The 18,153-nt window shown below is 42.9% G+C and overlaps 1 protein-coding gene, 1 non-coding gene and 2 pseudogenes across 2 annotated transcripts in view; 1 reads left to right on the plus strand and 3 right to left on the minus strand.

Moving 5' to 3' along the window:
• WDR43 (WD repeat domain 43) overlaps window positions 1-14,579 on the minus strand; it is a 32,267-nt gene extending 17,688 nt beyond the window's left edge. Inside the window, exons 1-7 of the mRNA XM_045844676.1 lie at window positions 14,341-14,579; window positions 8,579-8,716; window positions 6,313-6,434; window positions 4,625-4,745; window positions 3,724-3,863; window positions 1,881-1,983; window positions 1,103-1,167 (exon numbers count right to left, since the gene is read on the minus strand). Of these exons, the coding sequence (XP_045700632.1) occupies window positions 1,103-1,167; window positions 1,881-1,983; window positions 3,724-3,863; window positions 4,625-4,745; window positions 6,313-6,434; window positions 8,579-8,716; window positions 14,341-14,565 (914 nt within the window). The 5' untranslated portion in view covers window positions 14,566-14,579. The remainder of the gene's footprint in view (window positions 1-1,102; window positions 1,168-1,880; window positions 1,984-3,723; window positions 3,864-4,624; window positions 4,746-6,312; window positions 6,435-8,578; window positions 8,717-14,340) is intronic.
• On the minus strand, window positions 4,159-4,243 carry LOC123822628. Its single transcript, XR_006786387.1, has one exon. It is a non-coding gene; the product is annotated as a small nucleolar RNA SNORD53/SNORD92 (small nucleolar RNA).
• A 322-nt stretch (window positions 14,580-14,901) lies between the features above and the next one.
• Window positions 14,902-16,823, minus strand: LOC123822414 (annotated as a pseudogene).
• A 382-nt stretch (window positions 16,824-17,205) lies between these two features.
• LOC123822415 lies at window positions 17,206-17,760 on the plus strand (annotated as a pseudogene).
• The last annotated feature ends 393 nt before the right edge of the window (window positions 17,761-18,153 follow it).

Raw genomic sequence — 18,153 nt, forward strand, 5'->3', positions numbered from 1 at the left:
CCAAACCCTCACCACGGCCCACCAACTTTAGGGCCCTCAATTACACACTCTGTGTACATGCGACTCTGTGAATCTAGGCATCATGTTATTAACAGTTACCGCTAGAGAGTGGAACTCGATACAGGGAGACATGGATTTTTAATCGTCTATGCATCCGGAATGCTGGAAAATATGTGTATATTGTTTTCACCAATAGTTTACATTTAAATAAATTACAACAATAGGATTGTAAAAGGAATGGTTATCTATCAACAGACAATGAAAAGTTGAAACTATTTTAGAGTTTAACATAACTGTGCATTTGACTGAGTCTCAGACCACGTTTATGGAGTATGGCACAGGCTGCCAAACTCTTATGAAGAACCAGATAGTAAGTTTTTTAGTTTTGGGGACCACATATGGTCTCCTTAGGTTTGGCCTCCAGCCCACACTTCGCTGACCCCGATCTCTGACTACTATACTTCTCACCAGCAACATCCTCTCTGCCCGCAACAACACTGGCGCAGCCATGCCGCACTGACCCACGTGTGTGACAAGGGGGAGCACTATCCACGTTAGAAATTAAGCCCTCACCAAAAGTTCACAAGCAAAACTCTACTACTAAACCATTTTCTTTTAAAATTTATCGCTAGAACTACCAACATTTACGAAATGTGCATCATAAACAGCCATTCTCCTAACCTCAAATATGAAGAAATAACCCATGAGCCAAAAACTTAAGTTCTTAGAGGGAATGTATATAGTCATATGGATAAAGAATTAAGGATGCTTTCAAAACAATCTAACTGAAAATATAATGCAAACAATACTGAGGTGAGAGTATAAAGTGGTAAGTCAGGGAAGGAAAGTAAATTTCTGACTTACAAGTTCTTACTCAGCTCTGGATGGTGTAGCTCAGTGGACTGAGCACGGGCCTGCGAACCAAAGGGTTGCAGTCAGATTCCCAGTCAGGGTACATGCTTGAGTTGTGGGCCAGGTCCTCGGTAGAGGGCGCACGAGAGGCAACCACACACTGATGATTCTCTCCCTCTTTCTCTTTCCCTTCCCCCTCTCTAAAAATAAATAAATAAAATCTTTAAAAAAAAAACAGAAGAGTTCTTACCCATTTAATATGTGTTCAAAAAGATGAACTTGACCATCTCTGCAAACAACAGCTAACTTGACAGGCTAAAAAAAAATGTAACTGATTATTCTAATGAGTAAATCTATTCTAATGGAAATTACTTTTATATAATATACTTATGAAACTTCAATTCTCCTTCCCACTCCATTTTTTTAAAATTATTTTACTGTTGTTCAAGTACAGCTGTCTGCATTTATTCCCCACCACTCCCCCCACCCCAGCCATCCCCACCTCCCTCCCGATTCCACCTCCCCTTGGTTTTGTCCATGTGTCCTTTATAGTTGTTCCTGAAAATCCTTTCTACTCCTTTAAATGACCAGAAAAAAAGTCAGAAACAGCAAGGATGTACAGTTGTTGCATTTAAAAACAATTACTGTCTTCAAAACAACAATTCAAGTTGTTGTCAAGCTTATAAATTAGGAGTTTTTAGGCCAAGAAGATAACACAGACAAGGAGAATGCAGCCTGGAGGTTAGATGAGAGAAGTCACCACCAAGTGCACAGGCTGACAACAGGGAACTGGTGGTCCCGCACCAAAGAGCAGCCGGGACTGCGGAAAACGCCACCGCACCCTGCCCTTCCCTCAGGAGAGCTGACCATGGTGACCTGACGGTTACTTCAAACAGTCTAAGAGGGTTTTTGTTCTACTTCCTTCTTCCCTGCAATGTCCCCTATTCGTTCAATCATTAAATCATCAAACCCAAATTTTAAAAATGAGTGAAATCCAAAAACAAACTCTCAAACATCGAGCCATTTACCTCTTCCTTGTTTTCTGATAAAGTCAAGTCAATATAGACAGGTTCATCAGTAACCGTGAAAGACATCACTGCATTCTTTTCTTTGTTTTCTGACCGGACCTGCCTAGATAACAAAACCAGTAATTAGACAGTGAAACAGATTTTTTTTTAAATAAAGCAAACTCCTAAAAGGAGTCAGAGCACTAGATTCCCAATAGTTTTTCACCATCTGAAAGCCAGTAAGGTGACTAAGGATCAAAACAAGCAAGCACCTGTATCCCTACCGTTATAACATGGCTGCACAGAAAGAGGGAAAAGCATGAATGCGTTTCTGGCAGATTACACGAGAGAAACATTCTCTCTTTTTTCCATCCATTTATATGCCTATGTGATGGCTGCCAATATCAGGCTGCCTTGATTCCTGTGGCTTGACAAGTTGTGAAATGAGGCAGTATGAATTCCCCAACATCTCCCTTCTTTCCAAAGCCCTTTGGCTGTCTATGCCTCTACATTTCCACTCGAACTCTAAAATCAGATCGTCAACTTCCACAAGAGTCTACCGGAATTTTCACTAGGTTTGCATTAAATCTACAGGCCAATTTGAGAATTAACATCATAGCAACACTGAGAAAAAAAGAATCCAGACACACACATTTCTTAAAAGAACAGAAACCACTTTTTCTTTTACAGAAGAAACTGTAGCCGGAGACCCCTTGGTCTAGGGTGCCAAAGAAGTAAAGCATTTAAGATTGAAGCACCTTAGTAATGTCGGAAGACTCTGGTGGCAGATTTTAGCTTTTTGGCATTAATAATTTCTTACGTAAGTGTTAAACCCTCTGGAACAAAAAGAAATCATCCCAACAGCCATTCCTCGAGTATCAGACACAGAAAGGAAAACCAGTATAACCTGACTGAAGAGACATAATTAGGAACTACAGCTCAGCCGATGGCTCGAAGGTAAACAGTGACCCCATGAACCTCTCCCCACACAACTACTTTAAGGAATACATATTTTGATGAGTCCCCTTATATCTGAGTATTATTTGGTATAAATTCATAGTGACTTTATTTGGTCAAGAGAATGCTCAAGTAATTGATTACTAGGATGAGAGACCACTTGTACTTTTTAAAATCTCTACTTGTTTTGCCCATAAACGGCAGGTTTTAAAAAAGTTAACTTCACCATCAGATGTCATAAAATCCAATAAATTTGTTGTAGTTCTTAAATTTAAAAACTTTTTGATTATCCTTTAATACAAAATTACTTTTACCTTTAAAGATTTTATTTACTTAGTTTTAGAGAGGGGAAGGGAGGGCGAAAGAGAAGGAGAGAAACATGGATCAGCTGCCTCTCACACGCCCCCAACTGGGGACCTGGCTCACCATGCAGGCGTATGCCCTGACTGGGAATCTCCACGGCGAGCCTCTGGGTCTTAGACGGGCACTCGGTCCACTGAGCCACATCAGCCAGGGCAATTTTTACTTTTAAAAGCAGTCTCAAAAACACAGCCAATTTAGCATCCTCTGTAAGCTATCAGTAAATACACATTACTGTACTAACCCAAAGTCACCTATTTCAACAAAATCAAAGGATTTTCTGAAGAAAAATAAAGTGTTTTTTTTTTAATTGCCCAGTCATAAAAATATTCAGCCCATTACATCTCTAAACAAGCATGGAGGTGGTTCTATTATTCAATGCTCTTAAATTTTTCTGATTCAGATCTGTTTAAGGCAGGCTCAATTCTTCATTAGAAGTCAAGATAAATCTAACATTAAATACAATAAAGCAAGTCTCATATTCATCATTTATGTTAACCATGTAAGCCGTGACAGAGTCATCCTCCAAATCCAAAAGATTACGTACCAGACATTAAGTAACCGGTCATGTACTGCTCCAGATAAAAAATAAAGACCTGTAATTCCATCGAAGGGCTGGCTCTCCTTAGGAGGTCTGACAGTAGTGAACATAAGTGATGAAACCGGCGTGGCATGCCCTGTGAAGTGCTAAAAAAAAAAAGTTACATCATACTTAGGAGAGGATGGATACAGACCAGTAAAAAAAGTTAAGAGCCTGTATGTGCCATAAGACAGATATCATAAGTCTGAAATCAGAGCTCCAGACTAAAGGTAACAAATTCTAAACAACCAAGGTTATTTGTGGTATACTCTTCTTGCTTCTTAAAACCCCATCTGAAAATAATGAAAATTAAGACTTTTTTTACATGACTGTACCCCACAATCTTTCTTCCATTTGAGTTAAAGATTCATTTAATTCTGTCCATTTTTAAAGGGTGATAGGGTGCTCAGACACAGCCAAGGAATTGTAGGTCTTCATTTTACTCTCAGTGAGTCGAAACCACAATTTTAAGGCATCATCACAGCACCAAAAATTCAGTAACCCCTGAGTGCACTCAAATCCAGCACTAAATCTCCACAGTTAGCTACTGTAAGTGGACCAAATGCTGGATGCAAGCTGGAAATCAGAATCACTAACATCACTGCATAGTAAAGGACTTTTCATTCTAATTCCACTTATTTGTTGTATTTATTTCTCCAATGCAGGTGAAATGGACATGTATAACCTATTTAATACTGACCACGAACAAACCAGATTTGGAGACTTTTATTTATTAATTCTACTCTTCCAATAAGCTTGAAAATAAACAATCAGCGTTCTTGAAACAACATTCAAGGGCTCAGGCCCTGTATTTCTCCACGCTTACTCTAGATGACCATTACGCTTACAACTAATTTGATTCACTCACTCTGTAGACTTCTTTGGTCTCCAAAACCCAGAGTTTGATTGTTCGACCGGCTGAAAGCAGCATCTTCCCATCTGGGCTGATACACAGGGAACTGACGCTGCTGTTGTCACCTTTCCATTTGCTACATTGGGAAGAGAAACAAAAACATGTGAATAGGGAGAAAACTTTATCCAGAGCAAAAACACAGCAAAACTATATAAAGTTCTATACCTGACTGCATTTCCTAAAAGCTTGTGTCAGGTAACTCGCCTGAACCCCTAAAGCAAAGCCTCCCAGACAGAGAGGTTCTCGAGAGCAGATGCGACATCTAGACCAGCGGTCCCCAACTTTCCTGGCACCAGCAACCAGTTTGTGGAAGACATTTTTCCACGGACTGCTAACAGCCCAGGGGTTGGGGACCCCTGATCTAAACAGTGAGTACTAAGGAAAGATTTTTTAAACAGCAGAGAGGATGAACATAGTACAAGAAAAATGGAGAACACAAATTTCCAGGATAAACAGACCCTCAAATGCCAATATAACTCAATGATTCAAGAAAAAAACCTCAGGATATTTTGGAGTACTGAGGACAACCAACACCGACAGCTGTAAAACCAATGAGCCCACGCTTCAAAATCCTGAGGGAAAATTTCTTCCAACCTAAAATTGTATGTCCTCAAATTATGAATCAACTGTGAGACTGGAATAAAGACTCTGGTGGACAAGTAAAATCTCAATAAATTTACCATCCACGCACCCTTTCTGAGAAAGCTCCCAATTTGTATGCTTCACCAAAAAGAGCAAACCAACAATGGATATGGAATTTAGGAAAGAGAGGATACACCTCACAAAAGAACTTTCAAGATGATGGAGAAAGGAAATCCCAGGACAACTGCTTGTTTGGCAAACCCCGAAAGAAGGCAGAAGTCCTCCAAGAAATAAATGTACCTGGAGGAAAGCCTCCAAGAAACAGTAAAACCGACACGTCTAAACACAGCTGAGAACGGCACTACACTACAGGAGCAAGGCGGAGGTGACAGGTGCATACAAAACTAAGCAAACGAACAGTAAATCCTTCGAACCAGCTCTTTCCCACACCTTCTAGCTATCACTGACATCCCTTTTCCCCAAAGCGTTACTCTGGTGACTTTATTTCTAAGACACGGCCACTGCCCTTCACTGGTTCACTCCTGCTCACCAGATAGTTGTGTCTGTGGTTCCTATCTGTGACACCTAAGGCCACCAGACTCTTCAGATACTTGCCCCACACCCTCTACCGTCATAATCGCCTAGTACATTCCTGCTCTACACTACTCCAGTCTAAGTAAATCTTTCACGCCCCTTTCTCCCAGCCTTTGCCATTTCCCCACCTTCCTTTCCCCACCCTCCTCCATCCACATCTCACCTATCCCGGAAGGCCCACCAGAAATCCCTCTCCTGCACCAGGCCTTCCACCACTGCCCGACTCCCGTGACCATAATCACATGCTACCTTCTGACATCACTTGTGCAGTTCCCTTTTGTGCCAGTATCTACCTTTAATGTGTCAAAATCTTGTAAGATTTAAAAGTTCCCTGAAAACAGTCCACATAGCCCAATCAGTGTCAACATTCCCCACCCTCGCCAACTGACCTGTCAATTCTAATGCATTTCCACACAGTAACCAAGCCGCCACCCCTCCGACACCACAGAACCACCAGTGCTACTCACCACTTTACTTTACACGTCTGTGTGTTCCATTCCACAATATGCTTATCATCTGAACAACTATACAAACAGCCATTGTCTTGATGCCACTGTATGCAATTGACTTTGTTGTCATGTCCACCGTTCTATACATAAAAATAGATATATATATTAAAAAAAAACCCGACCAACATAATATGTACCCCAGAATTATCACTAAACAGTTAACTGTAATGCTAGGCTTTAACCTAATTAAAAAAAAGAAAAACCTACATCTACCCATTTCTACCATCAAAAGTGAGATAAATCAGCTTTAACTTCATCAAATACTAACTTCCCCTCCTCTGCTGGAAAAACGTACTTCTACATGCTAAGCTAGAGGATACTACTCCTAAATGCTGCTTTCTTTTCACAGGAATACCAGCACAACACATGATAAGTACTTCATGTACAGTGGCAAAAAGTTGGTGGCACTTGAATGAACTAGTAAAGTCAAATCCTAAAGAGTTTAAAACCAACATTTAAGATAAAAATCATGTCCAGTCAAAAGTATCATTGAAAATCTTGAGGAAGAGGAGAGAAATGCTGGCGTGTAAACATCCGTCAGCTGCCTCGCCTGCCCCAACTGGGGACCTGGCCCGCAACCCAGGCACGTGCCCTGACCAGGAGTCGAACCAGTGACCTTTCCATTCACAGGCCGACGCTCAATCCACTAAGCCACATCAGCCATGTCGAAAATCTTTTTTTTTAAGTGCCAAAAATCTCTCTCAATAAAGAAATCTGTTTGTTTAGGTAAACACTAAATGTTTCCTTGTGTTAGAAATCACTCCATATTAAAGATACTTTAAACATTCCCAGGATAGCAAGATGCTTACTCACTCAGAGGCACAAGATTCAAAATCAAGATAAAAAATTCCACCTATCAAATTAGCTATTTTTTGTTAGTGTTATTGCTGTTTTAATGAGAATATTTAATGGTGGCATTAACACTACTGAAATATAGGTACCATCCTTCCATTGCTATTACGTACAAATTAGGAAAAGTCTTCCAAAAAGTGATTGTATGCTATGTATGAGACACCGTAACACTCAAAACCTCTGACTCATTAATTGCAGGAATCACATAAGAAAAAAATGCATACAGAAATAAAAATCGGAAACCACCTAAATGGTCAGTAGTAGTTAAATCACCAAAGGACTATCCAATCTAATGGCATTTTAGCCAGTCACTTAAAATTTTTATGACTAATTCTGGACAAAGATGAAAACTGTTTATGTTGTAAATAATGGGAAATAATCAGGATATTTCAAAATAGATGGACAGAACCCAAATGTACTTTTTAGTATATGCACAAAGCAAAGAAGCACACAATCTATTATTACACAGAGGATCTTTCAGTGATAGATTTAGGTATAAATTGTTTTCCCTTTTCAACATTATGTATTTCCAAAATATCTACAGGGAGATGTAACTTAAAACATTGTTTTATTCCTACAGAGAGCATTCCTGTACACAGTCAGGAGTGAACACCAACATACATTGCAACAGACATTGTCTGAAGCAAATTGTGTCGGTTACTGTCTGGCAGGGCCAAACCCTCCCTTCTGTGCTCTGCAATGCTGGGGCTGGGATTCTGCAAACCACATTCCTGCTGGGCCCGCTGGATGGCCAACAAGCCCCACCAATACGGGCTGCTGGAGGGAGACAAGGCTGGAGATGGAAGGGGAACAGGGCACTCCTTCCTTCCTGCCCTCCTCCCTGCGCCACCCCCTGCTTCTTCATCCAGCAGTGGCCATCTTTTCAGCAGCAACTGAACGCAGTTTCCCAGCACCCGAGAACCAGTATCCTCGCCCCCCTTCAGAGACACCAGCAGTCAGCCTGAGCCCCCTCAGGTCTGGACCCCAGGCCCACAGGGTCAACTCCTGCTCAAGAGACAGCAGCACCAGCTCCTTAGTTTCAGCAGTGGTCCCAACCACCTCCTTTGCCCTCCAGCCCGAGAGACGGTGGTGGGCTCCTTCCTGCAGTTCACTGTGATGCTTAGAACTCTTTTCACCCTTCATTCTCAGTCTAGTCAACAATTTCTCATATTCTGATCTGTAATAAGAACTGTTACCTATCATAGCTATTATCAATTATTACTGTTCAGAATTTTAAATGTAGGAGCAGAAAAATGCCCCTATAATATAGATCCTATAGCATATCCTGAACAGTTTTGTTTTGATTTAATAAATCTCTAATATACCAGTTTCCCTGACGTATCTTTTTTACATAAAATATACACATACTTACTATTAATTTACTGTGTAATTCTCCTTTTACTGTACTGTATAATAAAACACTACCGACTGCTGTACCAAGAGCCAACAAGTCAATCTGGTTACTTGTTTCTACAGGTTCTGATTTCCTTTTTTTCCTCTGAGGACTTTCCTAAAAATAAAAGAAAAAAAAGTTTATTTTGTATTTCAAACACTGAAACATCACTAATGCATAAATGCAAATGCCCAACAGCCCACAAATGAAACGAGATTGCTACTAAGAAGTACTTCCTTTAAAAAAAGATAGGATTCCCTCTTTCTTACTACTTAGAGAAAGAAAAACCCACTCCAATAGAGGAGCTCATAATTCTCATCCCCAACCTCCACCTCTGTGGAAGGGAGGCGTCAAACAGGCCGAGTCTCGTGCCCTTGGTGCTCTGACAGGTCCAATGGCCTCCCAAGCAAAGGGGTGACAGGCCCATGCCCAAGCAGCCAGACACTTCCCCCATCTCCCCCATTTTCTTTTATTCTCCCTTTGTTTTCAGGAAAAGGGACTCAAATGTTTTTATATTTTAAAAATGCATTTACTTCCGTGTGAGTCAAAAAACAGCAGTAACTAACGGAGCAGAACAGAGCACACACTGGAGAAGTTGCTCCAGTGTCTGACTAAGGCTCGTCTCAAAGTCCCGTGTTGCCTTGGTGATTCCAATGACTGAAGAGGCACAAGTTTACATCTAGTGTCAAGTGCGGCAGGGTTGTGATTCATTTCATAAATGATTGTAACAGCTCTTGTCTGTCCACCAAAAAGACAACGATCCTAGCTTCAGACTACTACATCGTTTATAATTCTGAAACATTATTTCAGAACTTCTCTTCCAATGTTTATATCTCTTAAAGTTTGCCAGCCTATATTTTAGCATCAAGAAGCTCCAACAAATCTGTTCATTTAGTGCAAAACAGACCAATACTACAGGAAAAAGAACATTCCCTCAGTAGTGTAAGATCTTTGTTCTACACCACAAAAAAGAGGTCCAGGATACATAAAAACTGCTCAACCCAACCCCACCAATGAAAACTATGTTACCAGTACCTACAGAGTATTGAGTAGTAGATTTGTAAAGCATTTTCCATTTTTTTTCTTTAGGTTATCTTATGGAGATGGTACTTTTGAAAATTTTGATTCACTGGACATACTTGACAACAACAGTAAAAAAGATTTAACTAAAAATAGGGTAACATTCTACATACAGGGGGGAAAAAACACATTTTGCAAGTCCTGAAAAATGTACCTACATTCATAAAACCAAGAGAAGTTGCAATTAAAAGCCAAAGCATAAAACCACCTGATAATCTCAAGAGTAACATTTAATTTACTTGAGGCACAAGCCTTGTCCTAGATCCCAGCTCCAGTTAAACGAAGTTCTAAAGCCGCCTCTAAGTGATCCCAGAAAACAAATATGGTTTCTGCATAAAGATTATAAACACAAACACCTATTTTAGGCAAAGACAATGGGGGAAAGTATACCAACCTATTACTACCTCAACAGGAAACTCTGAAAGATTCTAAAAATTATTTCTTCTGGTTTTGGTTTTCCCCAAGTCAAATTACAATGCTCTACGCTGAGGTTTCTAACATGTGAAACACAGTGCAGAAAAACGTACAGTATGTTTTTCTGCAGATCTGAATTTGCATTTCAAAGCAAAGAACTTTTAGAAATTAAAAATTAACATTTTCAAAGCCCTGGTTCCCCTACCGGCAAATCTCTGTATTTTGGGGGAGAAGCAAGCAGAGTAAACAAGTGGGAGGAGTATCCACAGAATTTATGCCCAATTTTGAGGGTTACTGATTTAAACCTAAATAATAATCCAATTAATTAATCTCAAAGAACTACTGACTCATGTATGTTTTCTCAGATTTGATCTTTTTAAAAACAACTTCCCATTCAGCAGGATGAACATGTCCAAACACGTAACACATCAACTGGGTAAGCAGTTTAAATAACCGGTGTGCATTTTAGTGAACTCCTAATATTTTAATTATTATCCCATTACTAAGTGTTTCTGAAACCAAGAGTGAAGCGGTGCAATGACTACAGATTACGACAGACCTTCGTTGGCACTTTCTATCTGAACCCACTCTTCCTGTGATCAAGAACTTCAGTGACTCCCCAGAGAAAAGCAAATGAACATGAACTCTCTGGCATTCAAAAGCATCCACAATTTGCCTGCAGCCCATCTTGTCCAGCCTTATTTCCAATTCCACCCTTACACTGCACACCCCAACCACAAATAAACTTTCCCACGTTGCCTTTGTTTTCATGGCACTTGATGGGGCCCCTTCCTACTCACCTCAATTTTCACTTGGTTTAATGTGTCTGAATTGTTTTTATTTCTTCACTGGTGTTTTAGACATATTTTGTTCCCTCTAATGTGCCTAGTACAACGTGGCATGTACATAAATTGTACATGTAACTATATAAAATAATGGAAGAGGAAGGCTAAGAATTTAGTTCATGTATCTCCTCATGACTGGAAAAGGCACCAGGAGTGAAGACCCAAACAAGATGGTTTTAGACCAGTCTTTCTCGAAACGAAGGTAGGACTGAGCTAAGCAGTAAGCACCGATCAATACCAGCCTGAAGCAAGCGCGCCGGCACTCGATCCCGACGGCAGTGGGAAGGCTGCGTGGCACGTGAGCATAATTTACAAAAAGCAAGGCACAGATCAGCTGTGGTGAAGACAGAGAGAAAAAAGCACATCCAGGTAATGAGAAGTCTGAATGTGATCAATTAATCAGTGACTCTCGAGACTGAGATCCCGCAGTAAGGAAAGTGTTTACAGAGAGAAAGAGTACATACTCATAAAAACATATGTAGAGAAGTTTCACCAAAAAATCCTTTAACATGCAAAACATACTGATGTCTTATGCCATCATGACCCACTAAATCTGTTTCACAATCCACCAATAAATCAAAACCTGTTTTTGAAAAATACCAACCTCTAGACACTGAAAATAATGCTAAAGTTTCAAATTGCATTCTGCAATTAGTCTCCTATGCCATTTCTTCGCATAGTCATTTACTCTGAGAAATGTTTCATGGATAACAATGAACAAAATGTGTGCATTTTATATATATGTATTTATGTCAAAAACAACTCTAATACACCAGAACATCTATTTCTGCCTATGGGATCTAATCTGCAAACTTTACCTTTTGAAGTTTAACTACCAAAGAGACCTTAAAACAGAGCATTATACAAGAATACAACTGGACTGTGCTACCTCTCTAACAGACAGGAGTGGGGATGCTCAGCTCAGATCTTTCCCAGAAGCATCCTTAACGCTACTATGCTTGCCCTGCCCAATGTCTGAAATGCCATGTGCTTCATTCAGTAAGCACTAAGCCGTGCGGGTGCACTTTGCAGTGACAGCAAAGCAGCACGAACACGTGTACTGTAGTAGCCAATAGCAGACAAGGTCTGTTTCTTCAGGGCTCTACAGTAGAGTTAGGGAAGGAAAAGGAGAAAAGTTTGACACATTTAGGGGTGGGAATGGAATAGCAGTCAGTTGCCAGGTGGCTCCGCCACTTACTGTGTGTGGCTTTGGCCTATCACAGAACATCACAGCCTCAGTTTACCCACCTAAACTTAGGAATGCAAACAACAGCATCCATCCATAGTCCATCCGTCTCCCTGTACTTTTCTTGTCATCATTGGAGGTCCTATTCAGCCAGGCTCCATCAACCAAATGAAAACACTCAGCTATGCAGTATGTGTGAAAACCCTCTACAAACTAGTGTGGCATAAATGCAAAGTATTATAATCATTCTGTGACTGAGAATAAGACACAGCAGTCTAATTTTTCTAAACATCTATGAACTGCTTTAACTCCAGTTTAAGAAAAACAGCACCAACTCATTTTTCTCCACTGATTAACATCACTACTTTGTCCTTGGGTGGTGAATTGCCAATTACTAGAACAGACAGATACTCTTACAAACTGATTTACATTGAGGAATGTAGCAGTAAATGACAAATGAGCCCACGGGGAACACCTGTTGGTTTATTCAGTGACGACAACTACCATTCACTGAGCACTCACTCCATGCCAGGCCAGGCCACACCACTCACAGCATGTGGACTCCGGTGGGCACCACCACCTCATCAGTTATTGAGGCTTTGGTGAAGTCACTTAAACTTCTTAGTTCTGATTCTTGGTTTTTACAAATGTAGTAACTTCGGGGCATTTCACAGAGTTGTGTGGGTAAAATGAGAGAATACAGGCAAAAGAATCGAACACCTACAAAAATTTTTTATTGTAACCCAACTCATCTTTCAATAAGGCCCCCAAAATTAAAGTGACTTGCTCAGTGTGACAAAACCAAGTTTGAATTGAGCCATGGTTGTGAAACCGAGTATCTTTTTGTTGTATCAGTGTCATATTTAATCCAAAACTCTGACTTTTAACTGGACACTTAGGACTAGACAGAGGTTTTATTCCTGAGGCATACACTGCGACTGTAAGTCAACAAAAAAAACAGAGTGGGCAAAGAATTTTTGCCAGCCTAATATTAACTATTTGTTGCAGATAATGGAGAACTGAGTTCTAAATACCTGAAATCTAGTCCAGGTTCAGTTTTTGGCTTTTTGCAAGTTACTCAAGTTTCCCAGAGCCTCAGTTTCTTCTTCCCAAACAAAGTAGAAAGTTAGTCCTTACGTTGCAGGACTAACCAACCATACAAATACGAGATACTCATAACAACAAAAACTTGAAGCACTTACACATCAAGAACTATTCTAAACGGTTTATGCATTATTAAATGTTAACTTTCACAACCACTCTACAATGTGGGCACTATTATCCCCATTTTACAAATGGGAAACTATAAGCAAAATTACTACTAGGAAGCCAGGCCTGGATTCAAACCTAGGCAGCATACTTAACTGCAGTTCCCACGTGCGTGTATGTTAGAACAGATGTAGTCGAGCGAGTCGAAAGGGAATGGCATCTTACCTGCGATGGCTCCCCAACAGTGACAAGCCTTCCCTAATTCGGCAGTGTCCCAACTAAGACAAACTTCACCTGGACTCCTATTTAAGTTAAAACTACTTCACTGTACTTCCATATCCTAACGCAAACTTCAGACTTGGGAGTAATGGATTTATGAAGGAAAGTCGAGTCGATGTTAAAAATAAAAAAGCAGGACTGTTCAAACGGCTGACACTGGAAATGTGCCTGGGAGAGTCAAGAGCCAAAGCGTCTTGGACGTGAAAGACAGACAACACGTGGTGAGCCGGCACCCAAGGGTGGCGGTGCAAGGAAGCAAGAAAACAGACTTGTTGATTCCAACCACCCGAGGCATATCCGATGAGAGGGTAGTGAGCGTGTCTGTAGTGGAGCCCCGAGGCGGACGGACCTCTGTCAAAGGCCAGGGCTCAAAAGATCTCATTCCGCTGAGCGAGGCCCGGCAGCCCCCGGAGATGGGGAGCTACTGGGGCCTCGGAGAATATGGCGGCCCCGGCAACAGCGGGAAGAGGGGCAAAAACCACACAGGACCCGTTAGGAGGGCTCAGGTCCAGTGCACGTCCGATCGGGCCGAGTCCTCAGTCACTGCGTCTGGACAGGCTGCGCACACAACTGGCGGCGTGGGCCCACTACGCGCCGCCGCACTCAGTGCCTCCTCGCCGCGGGCCTCCGCGGGCCACGCGGGTAGCAGGGCTACGCGCCGTCGGTCCTGGGGGCGCAGAGGCCGAGCCCGGGCAGGAACCCACCTCCCGCCGTCCCGCTCGCTTTACCTTGGCCTGTAACCGCGCTGGCGCCCAGGCCAGGCAGGTGCAGGTACCGCTGAGGTGCGCGGAAGGCACGTACTCTTGGTGCAACCGGTTGTTAGCTGTCTCCCATACTCGCAGGTGACCGTCGGCAGACGCCAAAGCAAAGTAGGCCTGACTCTGCGGGGAGAAGGCGCAAGGGAGCCCCGCGGGAGACAGGGGGTCGGCAGCTCGGCCGCCACCCGCCGCCATTGCTGCTCTGGGTCCGCGGCAGCCACGTGTTCGCACGTGCGCAGGCGCACGGAACCGGGGCGGGGCCTGGAGGGAGGAAGTAAGGCGGAGGGACACCAGAGAGCCCAGGGAGTGGCTATTCGCAACGCCAGGGAACGTTGGGCAGGCCCAACATGTGGACAGTGGCCTGCTGGGCCCAACGCTAACTTGTACTGGGGAGAGAGCACCAGCGAAGGAACTTGACTGTGCATTGCACACAGGCCCATTCTTTAGAAAGAAAGAGGTTTGGGTTTGTTTTTGAAACTGTTTCTTTTCTGCCAACCTTATTTCCAGTCTGTTTGAGAGTGGAAGAACAGCTTAGGACCACTCAGTGGTTATTCCTACCCATTCAGTGGCTTGAGCTGTGGGGACTGCAGACTAGTGTTCAGACTAGTGTGCAGGCGGGACATTCCAGCCTTCCGCAGGAAACCGCTGATGGGACACAGAGGGCACCTGCACACCTTCAGACCAGTCTGCGACCTCAGGTTGACCTGCAGTGAACTCAGAAGCCGGAGCAGTGCATGCACCCTGAATTTCCTCCTCTTCCTTTTCAATCTCTTCAACTTGTCTGTAGAAGTAAAGTTTGGCCCTGACCTGCGTGGCTCAGTTGGTGGGGCATTGCCCTGAAAAGCAAAAGGTCACCAGTTGGAGTCCTGGTCAAGGCACATGCTTGGGTTATGGGTTTGGTCCCCAGCCAGGGTGCCTAAGACAGGCAAGTGCTAGATGTTTCTCTCCCTCTCCATCTCTGTCCCTTTCCCTCTAAAAATAAATAAAATATTTTTTAAAAGAAGAAGAAGTAAAGATTGGCCATGACCTTCCATGGATATTCGTGGGAGATGGTGCCATGAATGCACAGTACTTCCCCAGCCAGCATCCACCACAGCAGACCTACTGAGTGAGCCCCCTCGTTGTTGCAAGGGCTGGCAATGAGCACGTAGGGCAGGGGGCAGTCTGTGATACACAGATCAAGGGTAGGCAAGTCAACATAAGACATCTCTGTGAGAAGCTGCTGGTCAGCCCTGGGATCAGTAGCCACCAGTTGTCTCAGCTTACATCAGCTCTCAGGTCCAGAAGGCCGCCTGGGTCTGGTTAGTGAAGGTTACAGGGGTGAAGCGTCCAGCAATAGGAGTGGCTCCAGTGGCAGCAGCAAACCAGCACAGCTCGCTGGCCAGTATTCCTGGAGGATATGACACTGACATCAGCAGGGGTTTCAGTGGCAACAATGGCACGGGCTGCCAGCAGAAGCTTCTTCCAGATTCCCTTCAGATATATGACGTAGATGCTATCACTTTTCCCTTTGTTGATGTCCTGTTCCATTCAGAGGCCAAGGTTGGTAGCACCTAAGTGGGTTCCTGCTGCAGAGAATTTGAGGATATCTTCCTTCATTTGGAGGACATCAAGGGCGTTGTGAAATTTCCTTTTCAATTATGTGAGAACCGAGAACAACACAGTATGGGCCCATCTCAGGATAGCACAGAAAGCTATTTCCCTTTTAGTAAAATGACTGAGCCCTGACTGGTGTGGCTCAGTGGACTGAGCACTGGCCTGAGAACTGAAAAGTTGCCAATTCAGTTCCCAGTCAGGGCACATGCCTGGGTTGCAGGCCAGCCTCCCAGTTGGGGGGGTGTAAGAGGCAACTGATTGATGTCTCTCTCCCTCTCCTCCTTCCCTTCCTCTCTAAAAATAAAGTCTTTTAAAAAAATAACATGATTGAACAAATGTTTAAAAGAAATATCCACTTATAACTGCACGATTATAACAATTATTTACATTTTTGCCCATCCACTTCCAGTCTGTAATGATGTATACACATAATAACAATTTATTTAATTGTAACAGTGTAAAAGTAATGGTGGGAGTGCCTATTCCCTCTTAGTTCATCAAGATTTATCCCATGTTACTATATCAAATAGAAAAATTTTAATGTTTCCATAATATTTCACTAAATCTATGCTTTCTGATTCAAAAAATGTCAAATACTGTTCAGCCCACGCAGAGCTTACAGCCTAGCAGGAAAGACAAAAGTACCACCCTCACCGCTATGGGGAGACTGAAGCTCTTACAGCTAGGAAGTGGCACGATGAACAAGACACAGCCCTCTCAACAATCTTACTCTCTAACCAGGGAGATGGTAAATTGTGACTTCCACACAGTATGACAGGAGCTATGATAGGTCTAAAGGCAGGAAACACCAGGAGCACAGAGGAGGGGCACTTTCCAGTCTTGTCATTGGCCACCATTCTAGCAGCAATGTGAGGATGATACCTGGATGACAAGAAAGTTATACATCACAGAGGGAAGACGCATGTGCAGGGAGCTACGGGAGAAGATCTGTAGAAATAGAGCTGGTGGACTAGTTTGACTGGAGGGTTAAAAATGCCAGCCATCAGCCATAGTGTCCTTTGACAGTTATTCAGTCTTTAATGTAATTGCTTGACTAGATGCCACTACATGACAGTGTCTTTCTGGCCTTATATGATAATGTAAACAGAAGAGTTGATGATGCCTCATATTTTCAGAGAGTAGTTTCAGAGTGCAGGTTGACAGTGTCATAGCGAAACAGAAGGAAAAATATAGCTGGAAATAGAAAGGCACACACAGTGATCTTTTTTGAGAACTTAAATGTTCTACAAGTTCTTGACTAGGTCATTTCCAGTGGTGTGGAACTGGGTGGCCAATGGCCTGCAGAACAACGTGCTCAAGTTTTATTGTGACCACTGCGATACGCACCCCACCCACGACTCTCCACCTGTGAGAAAGACACACTGCAGTGGGAGGAAACACACAGAGAATGTGAAAGACTACTGTCAGAAACGGATGGAGGAGCAGGCTCAGAGCCTGATCGACACGACAACCGCAGCACTCCAGCTAGGAGAAATACCTCCCACTCCGTTCTCTGCTCCTCCTCCTTCTTTCAGGGCCAATGATTCCGCCTCCCCCCAGCCTTCTGGGTCCTCCTCGCCCTGAGATGATGCCAGCACCCCATATGAGGGACCCTCCCATGATGCCAATGATGGGTCCTCCTCCTCCTGGGATGATGCCAGTGGGACCTGCTCCAGAATGAGGCCACCTGTGGGAGGGCACATGCCCATGATGCCTGGGCCCCCAGTGATGAGACCTCCTGCCCGTCCCATGATGGTGCCCACTCTGCCAGGAATGACTCTACCAGACAGATAAGGAGAGGAGAGCCTCTTTCTATCAGTTTTGTGTTACTTGTTCTAGTTCACCAGCAGAGTGTGGTGCTGTGACTCTGGGTGTCTTCTAACAGCGTGACAAGGAAGACTCACTCCCTCTTCCTATCAAAGAGAGAATCGTTTTGGGAAAGAGTAGTGGGACAAAAAAAAATTTCATTTGTATTGTGAAATGTGAAAATAAAATTGTAAACCCTGTTAGCTAAAAAAAAAAGACCATGACTAAATAATTTATATTTTTCAAAATGTGTTAATGTGGTGAACACAACTCTGAAATAAGCCACAACCACTCTCAGAAGAGCACGTAATCTTGGTAACTACCCTGTAATCCAATCCCTGCTGTGCTTTCTTCCACCTCCATGCAATCTTCCTTACTTGC

Source organism: Phyllostomus hastatus, unplaced genomic scaffold (assembly GCF_019186645.2).
Source record: "Phyllostomus hastatus isolate PE091 unplaced genomic scaffold, TTU_PhHast_1.1 phas_contig_402, whole genome shotgun sequence".
NCBI classification, from domain to species: Eukaryota; Metazoa; Chordata; class Mammalia; order Chiroptera; family Phyllostomidae; genus Phyllostomus; species Phyllostomus hastatus.